The sequence below is a fragment of the Spinacia oleracea genome, chromosome 4 (genome assembly GCF_020520425.1).
Source record: "Spinacia oleracea cultivar Varoflay chromosome 4, BTI_SOV_V1, whole genome shotgun sequence".
NCBI classification, from domain to species: Eukaryota; Viridiplantae; Streptophyta; class Magnoliopsida; order Caryophyllales; family Amaranthaceae; genus Spinacia; species Spinacia oleracea.
Window position 1 is genome coordinate 170,072,345 of NC_079490.1, and position 23,523 is coordinate 170,095,867.

Here is a 23,523-nt window from a genome sequence, read left to right on the forward strand (position 1 = left end):
AAGAGAAGAAAGCAAATGCAAAACATAAAGTTCTGGCAAAAAAATGCTGGGAATTTTCTTTTGGAGTTCATATATTCAATCAACTATATCAGAAGACAGAAAATCACTTGCAGTCACATATAGGCAATACAGCTTCTTTAAAATGCATCTCAATGTTTTATTTCATACATAAATAAATGAATACTATGTTCAGACATATATTCACACAAGGTAACTACAATAACACATCCCTCAAACTTTTCAAGCTTCTTCATTCTGACAAGCACTCTGCAATGTCCTCTCAGAGGATAAAGCTCGTGACATTGCAGAAGTAGCCATCGCATTCAGTATCATATTCCTCTTCTTGCTATAAGGCCCTGTTTAGTTCACCTTATTTCATATTCCTCTTCTTGCTATAAGGCCTTGTTTAGTTCACCTTGGATCAGATCAGATGAGAAAAAATAAGTTCATATCAGATAAGGAGAAATAAGGTGAACTAAACGGGGACTAAGCAGATGATTTTCCAGGGTCAACTTGAATAATGAAGGGAGTCGGAAGATGGTTTTTGCTTGATCGTGCTTTTGTTGGTTGTAAAGCATGGGGGAGGATACACAATCCCAGAACTTGAACCTTGCGCTTGCCAACAAAATGATTCTGTGATTCCTGTGTAACTTATGAGCTGGATGTCCTCCAAATATAACCCATGGCAAGGACTGCTATCACTGCAAGAAAATTTTACTGCTTCCTCAGATGCTGAAGTTCCCTTGATGCCCACAAATGATATTTGACCAACATGTACTGCTGATGTCTGCAAGTAGATGAAGTTAAATACACCAATTATTCAAGTCAAAAACTACATGTACTATTGTGTGTAAATTTTTATGCAAACATAATGTTGAGAATTTTGACATAACAGGAAAAGCAAGAAAAGATTGTTCATGCAATTTTTCATTCTCAAATCTCAATATACCAAGTTACCAACTGACTGACTGTAACTCATAATATGCACTATACAAACAAAGAAAAGATACGAAGAGTTTGAGCATGTATTGGAACAGAATACTACTTCAAAAAACTTTGTTTCCTGACAAAAAGCTGTCACTTAAATTAGGGAACAAAACTTTGCTAAATCTCAAGCAGTGAATGTAATACCTGATTTTCACATGGCTTTGGAGCGTCACAGTAGTATTGATCAATTATAATCGGGTTAGAGACATTTTCCATCCACACGTTTTGGAACGTAATCCTTGACACATACCCGGCACCTCCCTGTCGCAGATAACATCCTCATTTCAGTGGCAGGATCTTCACGGGTTGTTTTGTGAAATACATTGATTATTTGGTCACCTACTCCGAGCAGTAGCTAATTTTTTTTTTTGTATATTTTCCCCTCAATTATTATTATTATTATTGTTATCATTGTTGATTTAGTGTTCGAGGAAGCTGAAAACTATATCACATAGGCCATTACCTGCCAGGTTTTGATTCTTACACCATTCTGAGTGTTAGATAGGTATGCCCCATCAACCATTACATCCTGCACCGCTGCCCATTCATTAGATTTTCCCAAGCTTCCAATACTAGTGGAAAATTCAAAGAATGAGCCAAATTCTCGAGATAGAATAGACACTGATCAGAAAAATGTAGCAACTAGCAAGAATGAGTACTGTATGTACCTTATGCCATGGCCAGGGCCACAAAAAAGACCTGTGATTACAACTCTTGAGGAATTGCTAACAATAGAAATACAATCATCACCTGCACAAGTTTGTAAACCTTTTTCAGAAATAAAGAATTCAGAAAGACGCCGAATGGAGTCTGGTAATAACACACAGTCACAAATTTTTAATGCCACGATGTATGTTTTGCAATGCGCTCTTTCAAAACTCACTCTCAAAGGACACTCTTTTTTGCATAAATTAGTCATCTAAGGTCCTATTCATACGACCATAGACTCAGAATTTATTACTTTATGTAACAAGGATGCCTCACAATTACGGTTTAAACCAGAAAATGATGCAGGCGTATCAAACAATAAACCCAGCATGTCAGCAGTTGCAGGAGCCTAACACCAAACCACCTCAGGATCCTGAAAGAGCGTCAAATAATATACCTATAATTCAGACAGTGGGCCCAAGAAAATCTCGATGAATTAACGATGTAATGCTAGAGGCATGTTGGTCGCAGGCAGGAGAGTGGTGGTGTCAGACTGTCAGCTAGATCAGAAATCCAACATTTTGTGACAGTCCTTTAAGTTTTCTACATTAAAACTATAAGTGTTACTCCCTCTGTTCCTAAATATGTGTCACTTTTCCTAAAGTGGTGTTCCCTTAATCCTTATATGTGTCCACTTTCCATTTTTGAACCTACACTTTTCCCACTTTTCCATACATTTTTCTCACTTTTCCATAAATCATGGTTAATTTTTCTTACACATTCTACACTTTTCAATCCTCGAATCCACTTTTATTTGTACTTTATCAATAAACAATTATCTACTTTATTCTTTCCCAAAAAAACACTCTCAATCATTGTTTTTCTTACACACTTCTCATTTTTATTAACTACCGCGCAAACCTTCATAAGTGACACATATTTAGGAACGGAGGGAATTAATTGGTCAAAGCAATTACAACTTCTGAGAACGTGGAAAGTAATGGTTTTCTCTTTTTATCCCCCTCCCTGTTCTTTTAGTTCCCATTTGATGTCCAAAACTCCAACAGAGCTATGTTCGTGTAAACAAAACGACTCCTTTGAAGTGTGGATAAGAAGGCAGGGAAATCTTATTCAGTTACAGAATGCAATTTTAACTAATGTTGTGAGAAGTGAGAACTACAAGATATGCTTCTTTACATGTTTATATCATGAGATCTTGGTTCATGCATGTTTGCTGACCCTAATGTCAACAGCTGTACTCCATTTGAATAACTACAGGAGCTCAATACTTAGCTACCCCATCATAATAATTGAAAAAACCAAGAAACATATACTCAGTATTTACTTACTTTAGCCAGACAAGTATTCATGTGGACATACAAATGACAAAGTGGAGCTATTCAATATATCACAGAAAATTTTAGTAGCAGTAAAACCACCAGTTGGAAAGTAACTAACCAGTTCTAATATTACTATCAATGACTTGAACATCAGAAGAGGCACTAATGTGGATTCCATCAGTATTTGGGCTTTCCGCTGGCGCTGTTAGTGTGACATTGGAAACCACAACTCTACGGCAATTGGTAAAGGACAGGTGCGTTTGTTGACTGTCAATGATACTGATATTTCTAACCTTCAATTTCTTGCACCTGTGAAATGTAACAGCCTGCAGCATGATTGTTTAGGCAATCTAAGCTTGCAAAGGCAGTATCTTAAAAAGTAGTTTATAAGATCCATAAAGTACAAGTACAAGTTAAACTGTTTATGATTCAAGGAGTGTCAAAAGTGAAGTATAAACGTATGGCTTGAGCAAGTAGCAGAACTTACCGTGGGAGCATGATGGCAAGGCTGCGAGAATCAACAGGAGAAAAGACAGATACAAAGATAATTAGATGTGTCATTATCAAAAGGTTAAGAATAACCTCATGGATATAAGAACAGCATACCATTGATTTATTGGTCTTGCAGGACAGAGCCCACCATGTCTCACCCATTCCGTTGATTGTGCCCCCACCTTCTAGAGTTAGGCGCTTTACACTATGAAAATAAAGCCATTTTCGAGGGTTCAAACCAAGCCATAATTTAGGATCTTTAGGAGCAGTAATTGCTCCAAGAATCTGTTGAAAGACACAAGTGTAAATGTGTCAAAAAAATTCTGTTTTCACACTCTAATTGAAAAAAGTAAAACAAAAATTGGCATTGCAACATACCCTTAGAGTCACTTCAGCATGACACCCAGCAAAATCAATTGGCTGTACCAAATAATTCAATCCCTCTGGAATGATGATCGTTGATCGATGAGATGAAGAACATGCCACTTTCCATGCATTTCTGAACGCCTGCAGAGAAATGAGGCATTACAAACCATCCATAAGGCCAACGGATGATACTGATAAGGAAAAATATGCCCAACTGCTCAAATATTTTAGGTTGATGTAAAAGCAGATTTCATTTATCGTTAACGCCTCACAAATGTGCTGATGTATGGTGCATCCATAGAGTAATACCAGCTAATTTGACTATGTTGACAAGGGAAGTTTTCAATTGTTTAATCCTGAATTCCTGATCCCACCACAATAAGGTGAAATCATAATCTACAAAATGCACTAACAAGTAGTAGCTTATGAGTCATAACTCGGGTTATTTCCACATCTTCTGGAAAAGATACAGCATACACTTTAGTCACACGCTGTAGAACAAAAGGAGAACGCTAACAAGAGGATTTTTCTACATCTAACAACCGCAAAACACCAGATTATGATCATTATGGCTCTTTAATCTTTATGGAACAAGGTCCATTGTAAGTTGGTCTTAAATGTTGCATCTCTGTAAATGTTATGATGAACTGGTAACGAATCTCTGCCCCCAAGTATTTGATTTTCTTCATAGATTCTCTTCACTAATTAAGTCCCTCAAATGTTTTACTAGAAAAAAATTACCTTAAATCATATTTCAAGGATCTCCATCTCTTGGGCATCTTCTCACCCCCACAATCTTCGGTAAACAAAAAATACGAGTAACATGATTACAATAGTCCATCAATTAGAAGTAAACTTACCTAAAACTGGAGTCACCATTCAATTTAATGGAGTCTTTTGCTTTATAAACTTACCTAAAACTTCTTCAAGCTAACAATTTACTCTCAATCATCATTCATTCCCCCTAACAACAACAAAACCAAAGCCTTATTCACAAAAGGATGGGATCGGCTGCATGAACCAAGAATTTAGCCGAGTCATCTGACTATCTCCCTACCAATTGTCTGTCGGTTCAGCGGTGATTGAGGCTGAACTTGGTAGGGAGGACCCCGTGTTCGATCCCCCGCAACAACAATTAGGAGGGGATTGGAACCTATCCACTCAGAACTCGTCCCAAATCCGGATTAGCTCTAAGGTTGAATCAGGTGGTACACCAAAAAAAAAAAAAAAAAAATCTGACTATCTCCCTGGGTTCATCCACAAAGATCTTCTTCCTTCATTAGCTTCTATCCACTGCTAAATGCTCATACAAACTCATTTTCTTCATATCACTCTTAGTTACTCCCACCATCCAAGTCACCTTTGAGCTCTTTCTACTTCTTTTACAATCCCCACTATCCCCATCCACCCAAAAATTTCTCCTAATAGTTGAGCACAGTGTTGGCAAAAAGGGTTTCCCATTTCCCAATCAAACATAATCAAAACTCAACATTGATATTATATCATGCATTCTCACAACAAAAGCAACCAACATTTGTTCATAGCAACAAAATAATCGACGAAAAAAACAAAAAAAAATCACAATTTTCTAAAAAATAAAGTAAAAGGGTATGAATAATTTTACCTCAGTATCATCATGAACACCATCACCAACAGCACCATATGCAGTAACACGAAGAACACGCTCTACTCTTCCTCTTCTATTTCTTGAAAACCCAGATCGTGGGAGCTGAATTAAAGAAGACTCAAATTCCACTGAACTAGTAAAATGCAAGATTACAATTGTACTAACCAGAAATATATTAGTAGTACCTCTAGAATAAATACGAGTATGAAATCCCATTTGCTAATTGGGAAATTATATATTGGAGCACGAAAAAGTTATTAAATCATGTTGAATCTAGCTAACAATATACTCCGTAATCAGGCCCGGCCCTGGGGGTTGTTTTGAGGGGCAACCGCCCAGGGCCCCGTGGGAGAAGGGGCCCCGAAATCGGAAAATGAGTTATATAATATTAAGAAAGCTAAATTGTAATACTGATGAGTGGTAGCACAGTTGGTTTTAGAAGAGTTTTGGTGTAACACGATGCGTGATCGAGTCCGCCAAGGCCCATTTATTTGAACACTGTCATTTTGCTTTGGATTCCTTGCTTTTTTTTATTTTTCTAACCGAGATTCCAATTACATGTACTTCGTATTTACCTTAAAGTGGGTCATTTTCCATGTTGATCGAACTATTATTTTTGTTTTGTTAGATTAGTTTTTTAGATGCAAGCAAGTGTTAGCTAGATTGATGATATCAACTTATAAATTATGAGCTACGAGTACTAAATTAACCGGTACATTTTTACTTTATCCCACCTAAATTTAAAAATTTTGTCGGACATGAATGTACTAAGGGCCTCTGTCTAATTTTCGCCCCGGGCCCATAAACAGTCAGAACCGGCCCTGTCCGTAATCTGTACTACGTACCACTGTTTTTGTTCTTCGTTTTTCTTTTTCTTTTTCTTTTTCTTCCCCTTCTAATTTAGGAGATGTTTTTTACCCAAACGGAAGCCGACAATAACACAGGAAATTTCTCATGCGAAAGAAGCCTTGTTAAAATCGTTATTATTAGACTCTTCCGTTAATGTTTACTAATCTTGTATGCACACGATTCGTGCGAATATAAGAAATAAATTTGTGTTATTACATTTACGAAAATTTATAACATTTACGAAAAAACAAAAACGTTATTGTAAAAAAAGTATAACAAAAATTACAGCCAATAAGAATTACTTTCTCTAAACAAAGTTACAAGTCCTAATCCAAATCGAAATTTCACTAGTATCAACTTTGATTTATAAAAGAAGTTTTACACTGAATATAATTCTTTTAACTGAAAAACGCACCTAGTATTTTTTTTTTTGATTTCGATATATAATAGAAGTAGGAAATTTTTGATGTTATAAATATGAGGTGAGGACATGAGGTACATGTACGTCTCATATTATTCTTCCTTTGTTTTTGTTTTGTAGATTGTGTATGTTTCACCAAATGGAGCCGGATAAGAAGAATTCTAATGGTTCTCATCACCAAAATATTAGCGCAGATGAAATATGTGCTGCGAAAAGTTTATGTGACATGAGAAATCTGGATCCAAGAACTAGTATTAGCGCAGATGAAATATGTGCGGCTGCGAAAAGTTTATGTGACATGAGAAATCTGGATCCAAGAACTAGTATTAGCGCAGATGAAATATGTGCTGCGAAAAATTTATGTGACATGAGAAATCTGGTTCCTAGAACTGGTATTAGCGCAGATGAAATATGTGCTGCGAAAATTTTATGTGACATGAGAAATCCGATTCCAAGTACTGGTATTAGAAAAGATGAAATATGCGCTGCGAAAAGTTTATGTGACATGAGAAATCTGGTTCCAAGAACTGGTATTAGCAGAGATGAATGATGTTGCTCAAATTTTATGTGACACGGAAAAACTAGGGCAGTCAATAACAAGAAGTCACCAGCTTCATCAACTACTATTACACCAACAAGGTTGATTGAGAGCGAGTTCAACATGCGCAAGAGCCGGCAAAAGCGACAATTACTTTACTTTTGTCTTTTACTACTTTTCCTTAGCGGGATCTAATTTGGTTTATTTTGTCTTTATTTTCTTTTGCTTCTCGCCTTTTTTATCAGTTTATTATGCTATTATTGTTCTTTTATTTGAATGTTATGTGCAATCGGTCTTGATGTGTTTATACAATATTAATACAGATATTGAATACTTCAATAGATTGGTCTTGACGTGCTTATACCAAATTTCCCAATTATCAAAGAGTATTTGATAACTACGAGTAGATTGTTACGGCAATTTGGGTTATCTACCAATGACCAAGAGTATTTGATAATCACAATATTTGAACTAAATATCCTTACATAGAAGATTAAATCGTGTGTCCTTGAATTTGATCCCAGAATAAGAGTCTTTCATATACTCATATCTAAGGGTGTTCATCGGTCCAAACCCGGAACGGACCAAAAGCCAAAATTTTGATAATTCAAGACCCGAAGACTGGACGATTATGCTTAAACCAGGCCTGGATCGGACTGGAAAAAATCAATCCAAACCCGGACCGGACCGGTTTGGACCAATTGTAGACCTTTATTTATTTATTTATTTATTTTTCTAAAAATGATGGTAAAAAAGAAAAAATACATAAAAAAAACCAATTATTTAAGGCCTTTTGTGGAAGCTAAAATAAAATATATCATAATCTATTACTATATACTAAAAGAGACACCAAGAATGACACGTGTCATTTCCTGGTGCGATTTTTTCCCGCCAAAATATTTTTTATTTTTTACTTTAAAGTAAATAAATTACATTACGTTTTTTTTTAGGAAACTAAGATAAAAATATATTTTAGTTACCATAGATGTGTCCTGCGTAATATATTATTGGAGGAAAACTAAATCAATATTATTTTTCCTTTATGATATAATTTTATTAATGTATTATTATAACTTTTTAATCTGATAAGAAATATAAACAATATTGTTAAATGAACTTCTAATGTTAATCTACTATTAATAATATAATATATGGTAACTGGTAAGTAAGAATGTTAATTAAAATAATAATACATGGTAAGTAGACTAACATATAAGTTTATTTATCAAGATTTTACTCAATTCAAATATGTTGTATTTGACTAACTCGGTTATGCTCGGGTCTTTTCGAAAATTAGTCTTGAGTCATTCGGGTTTGGTTAACGTTGTTAGATCGTTCTACATACAAGTAAACGACTATAATTTTTAACTTTGTATAGTAATATGCAAATTTAGTTCTTTTGAATATTTTTTTTACACAACTTTGAATTTATACTTTTTCATATCTCATTTTTACTTTCATGTTTTTCTAATATCACAAGTCTTTTAGTTACTATTAAAATAATAAATTGTTTTAGTAGTAGCCGTGCGTTGCACGGGCCCTAAACTAGTATAGTAATATTTACAACATAGTAAATGAAAGAATTAAATTTTTAAATAGTTTATATTATATTTCATTAAGGAAAAATCAGTCCGGTCCAAAATCGGGTTTTTGACCGGACCGGACCGGAACGAAGACCGGAAATTGATATTTCTCGACCCGGGGACCGGACCATTCCATATAAATTTTGTACACCCTTACTCATATCGTCTTTTTAAAGAGTTTATCCACGTATGAAAAGAAAAAGGAAAAAAAAATGTTGGATTTCTTAGGCTTGGGAAAGCTCCCTGTATACAAGTTTTACTTTTCTTTCCTCCCAAAATTGGAGGAATTTGGAAGGAAAGAAAAAATTAAGTCTGTCAAACAAAATATTACTCCCTCCGTCCCGGAATACTCGACCCGATTTGACCGGCAGAGTTTAAGGGACTTGAATTGACTTATTTAATTTAATAGGTAGTAGATGATAGTGGGGTATTATTTTAATATAGTTAGTGGGAGGTGGGTTAAGAGGTGGGGTTGGGGGAGAGTAGGGGTTGAATTTTTAATTATTTTTTGTATGGAGTAAGGGGTAGGTTGGTTAATAGGGGTGTAGTGAGAAATAATATAATATTGTTAGAATATTTCCATTTTTAGAAACAGGTCAAGTATTAAGGGACGACCCGATAAGGAAAACAGGTCAAGTATTCCGGGACGGAGGGAGTAAATCTTAAACTCACGTTTTTTCTTTCCTTCCCTTCCCTTCCTTTACTAATGTTGTACCAAACATGGGATTCCTATCATTTTCATTCATCATACCAAACATGGGAAAATATATTTTATTTCCTTTCCTTTCTCTTCCTTTCTCTTCCTTTCTCTTCCCTTCCTTTCTCTTCTCTTCCCTTCCTTTACTAATATTGAACCAAATAGGGCCTTAAAATCAAACACGAAAAGGTAATACAGTATTATAGACCAGAAAAGTTCTAAAGAGGTAACAGGTTACTATTAGATACTCCTATCAAACAAGGTACTATATAGAGTTGCCCTTGCCAAGTACGGAGTAATGAGTTAATGACACTACAAAATAAGGGTAAGAAAAATAAGGGCATTGCAAATTGCAGCGGTTTTCAGTGTTATCGCTAAACTGTTGAATATTTAGCCTGACTTAATAAGTTTATAGATAAATTGTGTAATAAAAAATCAACGGACTAATTACATGTTGGTTCATTGGTGATTGAGGCTGAAGTTGGTAAGGAGGACCCATGTTCGATCTCCGCAACAACAATTGGGAGGGGACTGGAACCTATCCACTCAGAACTCGCCCCAAATATGGATTGGTGAACTGGGTGGTACACCAAAAAAAATCAAAGTAGATTAACAAAGGGAAATGTGGTGTATGCTAACTAGTATATATGCTTTGTAATCCCATGGCAAAACAACGGGGGGCTATAAGGGATGCACAGACGCACAGTTGAATCTGAGTACAACAGATTTTTTACAACATACTTCTATTACAGTACTTTCAGAAGGGGTAGAAAATCCAAATTAACTTTCAACATATTGAAGTGGAAAAGGAGGCTAAAAAAATAAAATTTACATTTACATTTTCCATTTTTACTGAAATAATGGTAAAATACCCCATTGGTGAAGAAAGCCTTTCCCTGTTGTAACCTCTAGCACTAAAAGAAACAGTACAGCTAACATAGCTGCTCTTCCATTCCAAGTTTCAGCACTCTTTGTCCAACCCCATTCCCAAAATGTCACAGGTGGAGGTAGTTCTCTACGCTGCGAGTCGTAAGCTGCCAAAAGTTCCTCGACACTTCCGAGTGGAACGAGCGACTGCACAAAACCAAGGCTTTTGTTTAGTTAACACATGGAACTAACCCATACATAAATCTACTAGTTTGTTACCACATATATACTCGAGGGCCTCCGTCTATCAGAACTGTGACATAAACAATTAGTCAAATGAAATTATCATATACTGATATACCCTGGCTAAGTAAGTCTTGGACAGTTCGGTATCAGTTTATCAGTGTTTAAAAAAGCGCACTAAAGCGATACGAGTCCTAGAGCTTAAGCGTAAAGCGCAAGCTTCATCCAACTATCCAAGTGAAGCGCACTTTTTAAGAATTCAAAGTTTCTTTACCATTATGGATATATATCTTACTAAAAATAACCACAAAAGCACATAACATCAGATTTTCTTCCCTATTGCTCCTTGTTTTAACAAAATAAAGCATATAACATAGTGTTTATCATGTAATATCCACTAGGAAATAAATATACTATGCTATTTTCAAAAGGATATGTCATCTTCTTATTTTCTTCTTTTTTCTTTTCTTTTGGACTCTTGGCCCACTTTCTATTGTTAAGGACTAATAGGATGTGGTCCAATAGACAATAACAACATAAAAAAGGCTTTAACTTGAATTTTCTTTTAAAAAGAAGAATTTCAATGAAGCTCAAAAAAGCGCGCTTCATACGCTTTTTTCACTTAAGTGCGCCTCGGTGCGCTTTTTCACAAACGCTTCGCTCAGACCTAACTAAGCCCTTTACGAGCTTCGAGCTTCAGCGCTTAAGCGAGCTTTAAGCGCGCTTTTTTAAACACTAGTTTAGGTTAAGCTGAGTTACCTAATTTTGGGTATTGTTTGGGTCTAACTCGGGCTATTTCAGGTTGGGTTGGTTTGTTTAAGTCATACAATAGTAACAGAGGAATTCGTAGTTTTTGAGTGAGCTCAGGAGAAATTGCAGCCCACAACAGGGAATCAAATATTTAGGCTCTGCTTGGATCAACTTATTTTGTCTATCTGAACTAATCTGAAATTATTCGAACTTATCTGAAATTATTCGAACTTATCTAAAGTTATTTTTTTTTTCTTAAATTGTCTGAAAGTCCTCTGTTATTTTGTCTGAATCAACTTAATACGTAGTACTCCGTATGAGTTAAAATAAGTTAAACCAAACAGGGATTACGTTGGCCATATTATATTGATATTGCTGGACGGCTGGACCAATATTTTATCCGATGCCACTGACACACGACCCTAAAGCCCATGCCATGAAAAATGTGATCAGTCATGCAACACTGAAGACAGTAATTGTGATTGCAATTACATAAATTATTCAAAACCCAAGTCAAATGCTTACTTTATTTCAATCCTTAGCTTTTATAGAAGTTTCTCAATACATTTTGATCTTGACCTTCCTACAGAAGCTAGACCTATGACACCTATCCTTGGCAGGACCCATACTAACATACAGAGTACTATGTTGTCTTTTCCAGTTGTATGTCTTGCTTGTGATTTGATTCTTACCAGGTCTTACTATAGTGTGTTTTTGCCTCTAGCTGATCTAAGGCTCTGTTTGGTAAGGGTGTAAACCGTTTTCATGGAAAATGGTTTTCCCCTTTTCAATCATTTTACGTTGTTTGGTTTGACAAGGGATGGAAAATAATTTTCCATAACTCTCAAAGGTGGAAAAACTTTTTCCATTTGAAAGGGAGGGAAACCACTTTTCCACCTTTCCTCCTGACCTCCCTCTCCCTTCTTCCCCTCAATCTTCCCCATCTTCTCCCATTTTATGTTAAGGAACCAAACAAAGGAAAACTAGTGTGGAATGGTGTTTCCCTTGGAAAATGTTTTCCATGGAAAAGCATTTTTACTGAAAACGTTTTACACCAAACCAAACGAAGCCTAAACCAGTACAAACTTAAATGTCTTGTATTTTTTATAACCCCAAACAAGAACACAATAAATACAATTTTACAATATATCCTCTAACCAACTAGAAAGCCGAAATCCATACCTGTCGTGCTTCAAGATTTGACACTGCCATTGCCCCCACATACGGAAGGCTTTCGATTACAGCATCAGCCAGATCTGAAATAAATGTTGGTTCACATCCTAGGGCAGGAACACGTCCCCAGTTCTTTATACCAGATTCTAGAGCCAATTCCTTGTACTCCACGTCGATTTCTTCCAAAGTTTCAATATGCTCACTCACAAAACTGACGATGTTTTTAACGCAATTAGTTAATTGAAAACCTGTTGATTCTCCTCTAACAAAAACTTTCCTAGATTATATGGTTTGTGAAGGAATGAAAGTACCTGATTGGGACGGCAAGAAGACTTTTTACACCTTTCTTTCCAAGGTCAATAATAGTATCATCTGTATAGGGCTTCAACCATTCTACAGGTCCGACCCTACTCTGTACAAGAAAAGGTAATCTAAACCCTTAACAGTGATAAGAAAAGAGCATTTAACGTTTTAATTCAGAACTATGGTAAGCGCAATGTGCAATAACAACTCTCCCCCGTCCCTCCCCATCCACACCCCCAACACGGCAACATACCCACACCACTAGCATATTAAATACAAAGCCTATATACATAGAAGGAAAGGCAACAACAACAGCAACAACAACAACAACAAAGCCTTAGTCCCAAAATGATTTGGGGCCGGCAAACATGAATCGTCATAGGAGATCGTCAATGTGACCAGAACAACCAGAAAGGAGAGGGAAGTTAAAAGAAAAAAAATATTATAAGCGATAATAAAACTAAATAAAGTTTAGAATAGATATAAGTAAAATAAGCACCTCTTTTCATTACCTGGTAAGCAAGAGTGAAGGAATTATAAAGCTTTCTCTTTTCCAGTTCTTCCATTATCAGGTCAACACATTCCTCCATCTCAGCCTTGTATGGGTCACCAGCTTCTTCAACATAAGCTAACGGCACACCATGAGCACTAAAGAATATCACGACCTGTCACATATGACGTGTTATATCGTTATTTAAACAGCAAAACGTAATTCAAAGCTCGGATGGAACAGAAAGTTGATCTCAGACTCCTGTCTTCCTACTTCCTAGGATATTGTAGAGTGTACCCCGCCACTAAATATATTTTGCAGAAAATAGAATAATCGACTTTCGGGAAATACGTTTTACAGAAGGTAGACATAAAGGCAAAGCTTTTACCTATTCAGAAAAGTAATCAATTAGGGGTTTGATACAGAACGTAGATTGGATATATAAGTCAGCACACGAAAGCTTGACCGCCTGAGGCATAAAATAACTAAAACTCACCTCTTTTGGAAGGTTAAACTTCTTCAGTTCTTTTTCTATCAAATCCCCCATGGCCTTAATGTATCCATCTCGTTGGTACCAGGAAGGAATGACAGTGTGCTGCATGTTGACAAGGTATTCATCCTCCCTGGAATACAGATCATATCAATACGAACCGTTAACATAACTATAACTAAGCACACTAACAAAAATTCATTTTGCAGAAAATAGAAAATGTCAATACCGGAATATACTCTCTAGAAGTCTCAAGCTTGAACCACTAGTTGATATTGAGAACTGTGGGTAAAGAGGAAGCACAACAAGCTTCGTGATGCCATCTCGTTTTATCTATACAATCAAAGAATTAAACATAAGAGCAGGATTCATGTACTTCTACAATCGTACTCTTCGAGCAACAAAACTAGTGACCCTGAATTAAACACAATAATTAAAAAGAATCAATCAAAACATTCAATGATCCTCTATTAGTCAGGTGCCCCTATCCCCTTCAAGCAGCAACTAGCAGGTAAATTAAATTTCAAAAATTCCTGCTGATATCATTAATGGAGTCAATATATGATATTATGGTGGGATACAGATATTGAAGGCCATTGAACATCACATTTCCATAGTCGGATCCGATATTTTCACACCCTTCTCAAATATACAATTTACTCATGATCTTCTATCTCAGAACACTCTAGCTTCATCGTGCTTTTATGAAGGTCATGCTTCAATTTGATGATCATCCACCATCTTAAAAAAGCCAAAAACTGTACCCTCATAAGTCATAAGCAACAGGCACGAAAAATAACCCAGAAAGTAGATCCTTCTCTCAGTCCTACAATTAATCTTTCCTGGATATATTTCATACCGATAAGTATAGGACCACAACAGTATGTTGTATTTACTATCTTCCCAAACTCATAAATTCAGTTTTTAACGAATTGAGAGATAATCTATGCAAGTATGCAGAACATTACTAAAGCTCTAATGAATCCTTCCATCAGCTGAATTAAACACAATAATTAAAAAGAATCAATCAAAACATTCAAGGATCCTCTATTAGTCAGGTATGCTCACTGTGTCCATTTATTTGCGATATCATAGCAGCTAAGCCACATATGACAGTCAAATATTCTTTAGACATCATCTTGAGAAGATCCATGGCTTTCAGAAAGGTAGTCATTTCCAGACATTTAGAAAGTGCAAGAACTAGAACAGGCATTATCACAAACTTGTAGACCTACTCATTAGAGTGGTGCAGGTGTTCTGAAGAAATGTGTCCAGAAGTACTCTGAATTTAAAGCCAATTGTCACCTCTTAAGTTAAGGCAAGTGTTGTTTTGTTGACTTGTGGACGGCAGTTCATGTCTTCATCAATCTGCTGTGTGTCTACTGCCTAAAACAAATAAATAAGTGCATGTGTGTGCATTGACTTAGTTTTTACTCTGAGGTTGAAATCAGTTTCCAAAAACATGATTCTGGGCAGACAACTTTATTAAAGAATCGTGTATACAGGCGCATGATAGCACCTTAGAAACTTTTGTCAGTTTTCCTTTATTTTGGTGTGGGATGAAGACAGGGCAGAAGACGGTTAGGGGAGGTCATGTGCAACTTATGTTTCTCCTTTCTGAAGGGAACACCAGAAGACTTCTCTGCAGGTCCAATAAATTTAGCTGTATAACAAATAGTACAATACCAGAAACAAGACAACAGTCAAATCCTGAAACCCAAAGGATAAATAAACTCCGCGAACATCAAAGCGATTAGTTACATGCACACAGAAATAGGAAGCGGGGGAGCCATGGCCCTCAGCAGAACGAAAGTGTCCACCCAAGCAACCCTGACTCTTCTCTGCATTAATATGTTCCAATTGTTTTAAAGCCCAACCCACACTCGTAGAGATTCTAAACCATTCAGATGTCATTTCCTTGGTTCTTAATGACATCTCCAAGCTTTCAGATCATTCAAAATGTGAAACCCATCAATCACGCTATAAGCTTGATAGCCTTTCTCCACATGTCCGTAGTTTCTTTGCATCAGGAAGGAAAAAACAGTGAGATGGCCTTGGATTTTTCAAAGAAGCATTTGTTGATCAGTATAAGAGAAGCCACCAGATACTTGTGACTCAAAAAGAAAACCTCAAAGGAATTTATTTATTTTAAAGGAAGGTTCTATCTTCCAACCTGTCTTCCAAGATCAAGTGCCCCTATCCCCTTCAAGCAGCAACTAGCAGCAGGTAAATTGAATTTCAAAAATTCCTGCTGATATCATTAATAGAGTCGATATATGATATTGTGATGGGATACAGATATTAAAGGTCATTGAACATCACATTTCCATAGTCGGATCCGATTTTACACATCCTTCTCAAATATACAATTTATTCATGATCTTCTATCTCAGAACACTCTAGCTTCATCGTGCTTTTATGAAGGTCATGCTTCAATTTGATGATCATCCACCATCTTAAAAAAGCCAAATATTGTACCCTCATAAGTCATAAGCAACAGGCACGAAAAATAACCTAGAAAGTAGGTCCTTCTCTCAGTCCTACAATTAATCTTTCCTGGATATATTTCATAAAGCTAGGTATAGGACCTGTATTTACTATCTTCCAAACTCATAAATTCAGTTTTTAACGAATTGAGAGATAATCTATGCAAGTATGCATAACATTACTGAAGCTCTAATGAATCCTTCCATCAGCTCAAAATAGGCAGCCTCGTCATTCCTTCAACGCCAATGGACATTTTACATAATAGGTTGGTAGACTAGAAAGAGAACTAAAGGTTTAAAAAAAGAATCTACGAGGATAGGGTAACTCCAGAAGTCCAACCTATCCTCACATTTCATTAGAAATCTTACCTATGATCGTAACATATCATTAAATAACTACTCACCAAATAAAAAGTAATAACACAAGCTATAGAGTACTTAATAAGCCAATTGGTCAAACTGAAACTTAAGACATACCTTCTCAATTGCCTCTTCGGTAAATGGATGCCAATAACGCATACCTACGTACACTGTTGCAGGAACATTTTTTGCATGAAGAGCCTTCTGTAACTCTTCAGCCTGGAGGAAGGTAAGCAATCTATTACAATTCCATGAAATTCCCGACTTGTTTGCTTCAGACACAAAAGGACTGAAATAATTTAACAAGGCATCTGCCTTAAACTCAGCTATATGAAAGCAACTGGAAAATTTGTAATTTAAACAATGAGACAGTAACATGCCTGTTCATCTGTTATCTTCCGAAGTGGAGAACCACCACCGATTGAAGCATAACCTTCTTTGCTCTTGGGAGCCCTTGAAACAGAAATAAATTGAGCTAGAGGCTTCTGAAGAAATCGGAACAGTCTTGGCAATCTAATGATGTCCTGTTAAATTTGTTTGGTCAGGAAACTAGCACAGCTTCTATATTGATTGTAGGCGTAATCACCAACTAGTAATGATATAACATAAAGAAACAATAAAAAGAAGCTCCATATAAAAATCTTCACTTGTGCATAAACCAATTATGTGGCACTTATAAACACAAGAATAAGGAATAGAGGCGATAAATGTTTCTATGGGATTTTCAATTCAGGCTGGGTACTTATAACTTTTTGGGTTCTAAGACTTTTAAAGTCCTAGCTGGTATCTTAAAAAAAATTGAAAAAAATCACATAAGTACATATAAGCAAAGCCTTTTTCATATCCTGTTGCTTTTGCAGCTTCTCTCATTTAATCACCATGGAGCGACTCGGCTGGGTGCCTTTAACATTCAAATGATCATCGACTGGTTAGCATGCCTCCATATAACTTGATCTTTCGTGTTACTCCTGGAAAAGATGTTGTTGGACAACTTTATCCAATTTTGAATAATACTGGAGCAAAGCTTCTACTTGTTTCCTTCTTTTTGACTTCATTATGTTTGTTATTTCCTTTGCATACATGTTACAGCACCAACTCTATTCCCTTCCTAAGGCATGACAGACAACAAGAAAAAGTGGTCCACTTAAGTTGTCAGCTGCGTTGACCTCAAATTCTCCGATATGTTTAATCAAATCCATAAGTTGGTCTTCTATAGCAATCAATTTATCATAATGGTGTAAGACAGACAGACAAGTGGTTCATTTCATGCCAAATATTAAATCAAGTTGTACTTGTACAGCAAATGGGGTACACAAGAAGCTTACTGACAACGAATCAATTAGAGCCTCAGATGTATGAACTCGTTTCAGCTAATGACATCATTAGTAGGACATGCATCATAGACGTTCTTGTTTCAACTGTATGAGGTATGAACTCAAGCAACAGTAGCGAAACCACAAACAGCCATGAATAACAAAACATACAGAAAAAAAGAGAGTTAAATACCGGATCTGCAAAAAGGTTATACAAGAAAGGTTGCACATCGTCCAAAGTCTCAGGGCCTCCAAGATTTAGTAACAATACTCCTATTTTCTCCTCGCCAACAGAAGGTGTTGTAAACACATCAGGAGTTTCAGAAGTCAGTAATGCTCCAACTGGAAGTGAATGTAGTTTGAGTGATTGACATGATATAGATTCTTCTTTGGGCCAACCAAAGAAATGTTTTCCAACTATCAAGTTCTTTATTGTGGTATTAGCATGAGAATTGCTCTCCATTGACACTCCTGCGCAACGAAATATCTTTTGAGAGGAACCCATCTCCTGCGGCAATAACCTAACAAAGAAAACATAAATCAGATATCGGTAGCTTATAATGGTAGCATAGCTAGTCAATGTAGTGCTGCATGACAAATAAAAAATACTACTGAATTCCAACAACTGGTAGCATTTCTTGACAGAAGAGGCACTAGAAGCGTCCGTTACATACTTAAATAAAGATCAAGACAAAAACAAAGCTGAACAACGACAAATTCTAGTGCAGGATACTAATTCCCATTGGCAAAATACAGAAACCAACAGAACATCATGCCATCCAAAAGCTAGGTTACAACATTGCACGGTAAAATTACTAGGTAACCAGGTCTACTTGATTTCAGAATTTACAGTATTTACTCTCAAAAGTCTCAACTTCAAGTCTTCAAGTGTATCTCTCACGACTCCACGAGCACTTGTACACTTCACAATTCTATCACCTAATGCTAGTGAGACTTAAGACCAAGGATTACACCAAGTACTTTGGATGCGGATGTCAACTAGCTTAGTAGGTGAAGTTTCCAGGGAAGTACCCAGAGATCGAATACCGTCTACACCGTTCCCCTGTGTGGCTCTCTATACGCCCACAAAGTAGATTCTTTACTAATTTGATTGCTAACCCTAATGAACTACAAAACTTTGCAACAATCCGCAACAATCCACAACTATACACATTTATTTAAGCATAATCAATTCAAACAAACTCCATTTATGCAAGTTCCCCTCAAAATTAAGCATCCACACTTCGAACAATCATCAATTCCCAAATACTATTAAATCATAAACACATGCAAAACGGAAACTAAAACCAAAACTTCAAAATTGAAATACCGGCAACAACATGAAAGAACGGATGTACGGCTCTTAGACAAATGCATCACATCGTCACCTCCAGAAACCCTCAAACCTACAAAATCACGAAAATTGATGAAAAATCAAGCAAAAAACACGAAAATCAAGCAAATCAGAAACAAGAAATTACCAGTGAATCGAGCAGACTGTAAGGTAGATATTGCACTACCAATCGCCATTTTTAGAGCTCGAAAACCGAAAAGGAAGAAGAAGGTAGTACAAAATTCAGCGCCGCATTTGCAGAGAGAAATCGGGAGGAAAAAGTGAGGAGAGTGAGAGTTACAGAACAGAGGGGAAGAAAGAAAGGAGATTACAGTTGTGGTAAAGGAGTATAGCCCACACCTCAACAGTGGCATTATCCGTCATTACCTGAAATATTTATAAAATTATTAAATGGATATATTTAATATGGTCGAAATATCAACTGGATTTTGGTTTATATGTGTGACATGGAGGTTGCCCACGTCATCACCTTTGACAAGACTTGGGATTCTCGAGAAAACTTGATTACTTATTGTAGACACCTACTTTTGTCCCCATTCCCGAAAGCATCTCCTATAAAATAACGAGAACACAAATCTCCACTTGACAACGCATCTCCTATAAAATAACGAATCTCAATTTCCCTTTTCATTTCACCCGAAACCTGCTATTTATAGAAACCTGCTATTTATGGAAACCTGCTAAAAATAGTAACTTCCGTAATGGGTAGTTGTTAAAAGTGGCAAGTCATAAAAGATAGAAACCTGTCAGAATTAGGTGTTGCACCCCAACATAAATCCTAAATGAGATTGAGATTACGAGAGAATCCTATTCCTAATATGATTCGAAAATAAGAGTCACGTATTAATTAAAATCCTAACGAGCCTAGAGTTCGTAACGGGCCCAGACGCATTCCGTCACAAGGTTAATACGCACTAAAAGACTCGATTAAGTCTCAAACACTCCGGATTCTAGGAATCCGAATCTGACTAAGAAAACAGCCCAGATCCTATTTTCAACGCCTGGCTCTGGGCGCCGAAATCTTCGGCGCCCAGGCCTGGGCGCTGAAAATACCTGGGACATGTTCTCTCCTAATTCCTCGTGGATTAGAGTTCTACAATTCTATCTTTCCACGAACTCTTTTCTATAAATATAGCCCCAAGTTCGACGTGAAAAGAACACAACACACAATTATTATTTCTGAGTATTGACTCCAACCCCTAAGCCTAAGCCTCACGCTGCGAAATTGATCACGCGTTCTGTCGCAATCGATCCATAAATCGAACAGAACGTATCTTGTCCCGTACCTTGAGATTCGTTAAAAAAAAGGAGAAATAGCAAAGTCAAAGTGGTTAGTTTTCTGAGAACCGTGACGCACCTCTCAAGGGTGCGTCATAATGTGTCCCTTTTCTATGATTTAATTACTTTCCTCACCCTTTTTATGAACTGTTAAACTAACAAAATCTGATTGTTCTATCACGCCTAATAAATATGATATTTTTGGGAAATTGGATTATCATGCTAGGTCCCTTAATACAATCTAAATCAGATAATCGCGCTCGATCTAGTACTATATGTTGCATATTGTTAAAATCAACTCAGATTAGTTTAATAGTTAACACATGTCCCTTCAATTATTTATGCTGAGCTAGTAAGGATATCCTGCCTCTGGAGTTATCGAAGAGCGAGTACTCCTCTCGATAGTTACAGTCCCCCGAACCCTCAATCTCTACCTTGCGGGTGTATGTTGAGAGATCCCCACACCAGGGATCACAAGGGAACCTACGGCCGTCGTGGTCAAACATAATTGCACTCCCTTTATGTCACGATAACCGGGTTTTGTCAGTTTTTCTCATTGTCGTTAAAAACTGAATGGCGACTCCTATATTACTAGTCAATTGGGTGTAAACTCACAGGAAATCCAATTATACTTGATTTGACAAAAAGAAACGTCACACCCACGAGGGACAAGGTCACGCATTAGCCTCGTGCTTTTTTTTCGACCCCTTCACAGTGGCGACTCCACTGGGGATAGTGAAGGAAATACTCGTGCTTGTAGGTAATCAAAATAGCCGAAGGGTGAAACGATCCTACCCCGCGTTTATTTCCCCATCAAGTTAAGACGACCTGAAAATCAGCATATTAATATGAGCGGACAGAACCGCATAACGAATCTTGGCTCCCTCAGGGAGTTAGGACTAAGGATACCCATCGCCAACCGGGGGGTGCATACGCTTCGAATGTTGTCCACTCGGCACTTTCGCTAGTAGTACACCCGTCCCAAACCCAATCGCTCGCCCATTAGGTCCCTCTCATTGGTGCATGCCCCCTTGGCTTACATCGTGATTGGCCTCTTGGGCGAAATTCGTCTGTTGAAGGCACTACCTCGACCGGGGCATGTGTTGGATCTGCGATAGAAGCGGTACCAAGCCAAGCGCAAATACTACCCATAGAAGCCTATCATAAACTACCTGACATATTATTATTGCCTCATGATGTAATGTTAGTTATGTGTAGCGAAATATGTGATTGTGTGTGACAAACAATGTTAGAAAACCAACGACCTTAAAAAATTGCCCAAACATTCATAAACCAATTGGCCAAAGAGTTATACCAAGATACGTGTTCCGCAAACCCGAACGATCGCCACAAAAATAAGCGACGCTCGGGATGGCCTATAACGAATCCCACAAACGCTACACAATGTGTAAAGGACGTTATTAGGCAAGCACGCAAAATCGAAGTCGCATAAACAAAAAGTAGACGCAAACAGAAAACGAGAACCAGCCAGGGACGCATTTTCAACGCCCCTGGCTGGGCGCCGGAATTTCTCACGCCCTACGCTGGGCGCTGAAGTTGCTGCCTGGCCTTTTGGTCAGGCACAGCAGCCTCGGTGCCCACGCATGAAGAAAATGCGTAGCAAAAAAACTTTTCGTGAAAAAAAAATTGCTACGAGGGCGTATGAAAAAGCACTCGATTCCAAAAGCGACTTATATATAAAAAAATAACTCTTTGTGTCGTTGTTAGGCCTCCTACGACGACAATGCTCGGCATCAAAACCGAACATGCTAATAACTATGAATGTCACATGGGTAAAGTATTCAAAAAATAATGTTCAAATAGAGTCTTCAAGGAAAAATAATGTTCAAATGAAAAATAAGTAAATCCGAGTCTAGACTAGGCTATGCCAAAGTACAATCTAAATCCTAAGTCTTAGTTGTCTTATCCATAGAATCGGTCCTAATGCTTGGTGTCGTTCTGCAAGTTAAAAGGTTAAACCATATTGAGTCTCCCTTCCTAACATTTAAATCAATAAGCACCCATATGTAATTGTCATCCCTTGCTAAGAATCCACGGCCCCAATAACTCTCTCTCACCAATAGAAAGAATATATTATTCAAGTATTTGCAAAATGGAAACAGTCACATTCTGAAAATCATTCCTCCATAGTCGCACAACCCCCAAAGTGAACCTAAGGTGTCAATACCATTAGCAAAAATTAAATGCCTCAAGGCTTATGATCACATTGGGTCACGACTATCAGAGTCCTCTCGAGTCACTCGCTCCTTAAAATACTACTAAGTACGGACTAAAAGATTTTCCATGAATGCAACATGACCAACCATGAAAATACCCAAATTGGCATACCATAAGGCTACCATTGGGGTAAAGCAATACACACTAAGAGGGAAGCCGCACTAATGGTTCTAGTTTTGCAAGAATAAAAATTCGATCTCCCCAGCTAACTACCTTGCCAACATTAAGCAAAATGGCGCATGACAAATGAACACCCAAGGGTTAAAATCTAAAGTGTCAACCAACGAAAGTTATGGTCCAATTAGCCTAAGTCTGAAAGTTGTTTGGTCAAGTATTATAGGCTTACGCCACGTCATTATTTTGAGTCTAGGCCACCTCCTTGTATTCATACACGGGTTATAATCAGAAAGATTAATGAAAGTTCGAGTCTAAATCACAACTTCCAATTAAATCCCAGAAACTGGAGTCTGAAAAGAAACAAAAAATTATTTTCGATGTAATTCTTTCGTTAAATTTCAATAAAGTAAAAACAACATTTGGAATCTACGCTATTTGCACATTTTAAGAAACAACTAAATATGCTCGCAAAGTAAGACAATTTAAAGGTCCACCCTAGGCCTACTAAAGCTA

The 23,523-nt window shown here is 37.0% G+C and overlaps 2 protein-coding genes across 2 annotated transcripts; both read right to left on the reverse strand.

Moving 5' to 3' along the window:
* Positions 1-118: 118 nt before the first annotated feature.
* On the reverse strand, positions 119-6,409 carry LOC110778478 (probable polygalacturonase At1g80170). The gene is made up of 10 exons (XM_021983028.2): positions 6,285-6,409; positions 5,458-5,749; positions 3,846-3,974; positions 3,582-3,752; positions 3,463-3,483; positions 3,094-3,301; positions 1,656-1,737; positions 1,451-1,559; positions 1,132-1,248; positions 119-787 (listed from the first exon to the last, which is right to left on the reverse strand). Exons 2-10 carry the CDS (start codon positions 5,674-5,676, stop codon positions 509-511), a joined length of 1,335 nt encoding a protein of 444 aa, XP_021838720.2. The 5' UTR covers positions 5,677-5,749; positions 6,285-6,409; the 3' UTR covers positions 119-508.
* Positions 6,410-10,157: 3,748 nt separating this feature from the next.
* Positions 10,158-19,740, reverse strand: LOC110778479 (ferrochelatase-2, chloroplastic). Its single transcript, XM_021983029.2, has 11 exons — positions 19,505-19,740; positions 19,354-19,429; positions 18,217-18,544; positions 17,091-17,234; positions 16,828-16,929; positions 14,094-14,197; positions 13,871-13,997; positions 13,397-13,549; positions 12,893-12,993; positions 12,591-12,792; positions 10,158-10,622 (listed from the first exon to the last, which is right to left on the reverse strand). Exons 1-11 carry the CDS (start codon positions 19,728-19,730, stop codon positions 10,398-10,400), a joined length of 1,788 nt encoding a protein of 595 aa, XP_021838721.2. The 5' UTR covers positions 19,731-19,740; the 3' UTR covers positions 10,158-10,397.
* Between the last annotated feature and the right edge of the window lie 3,783 nt (positions 19,741-23,523).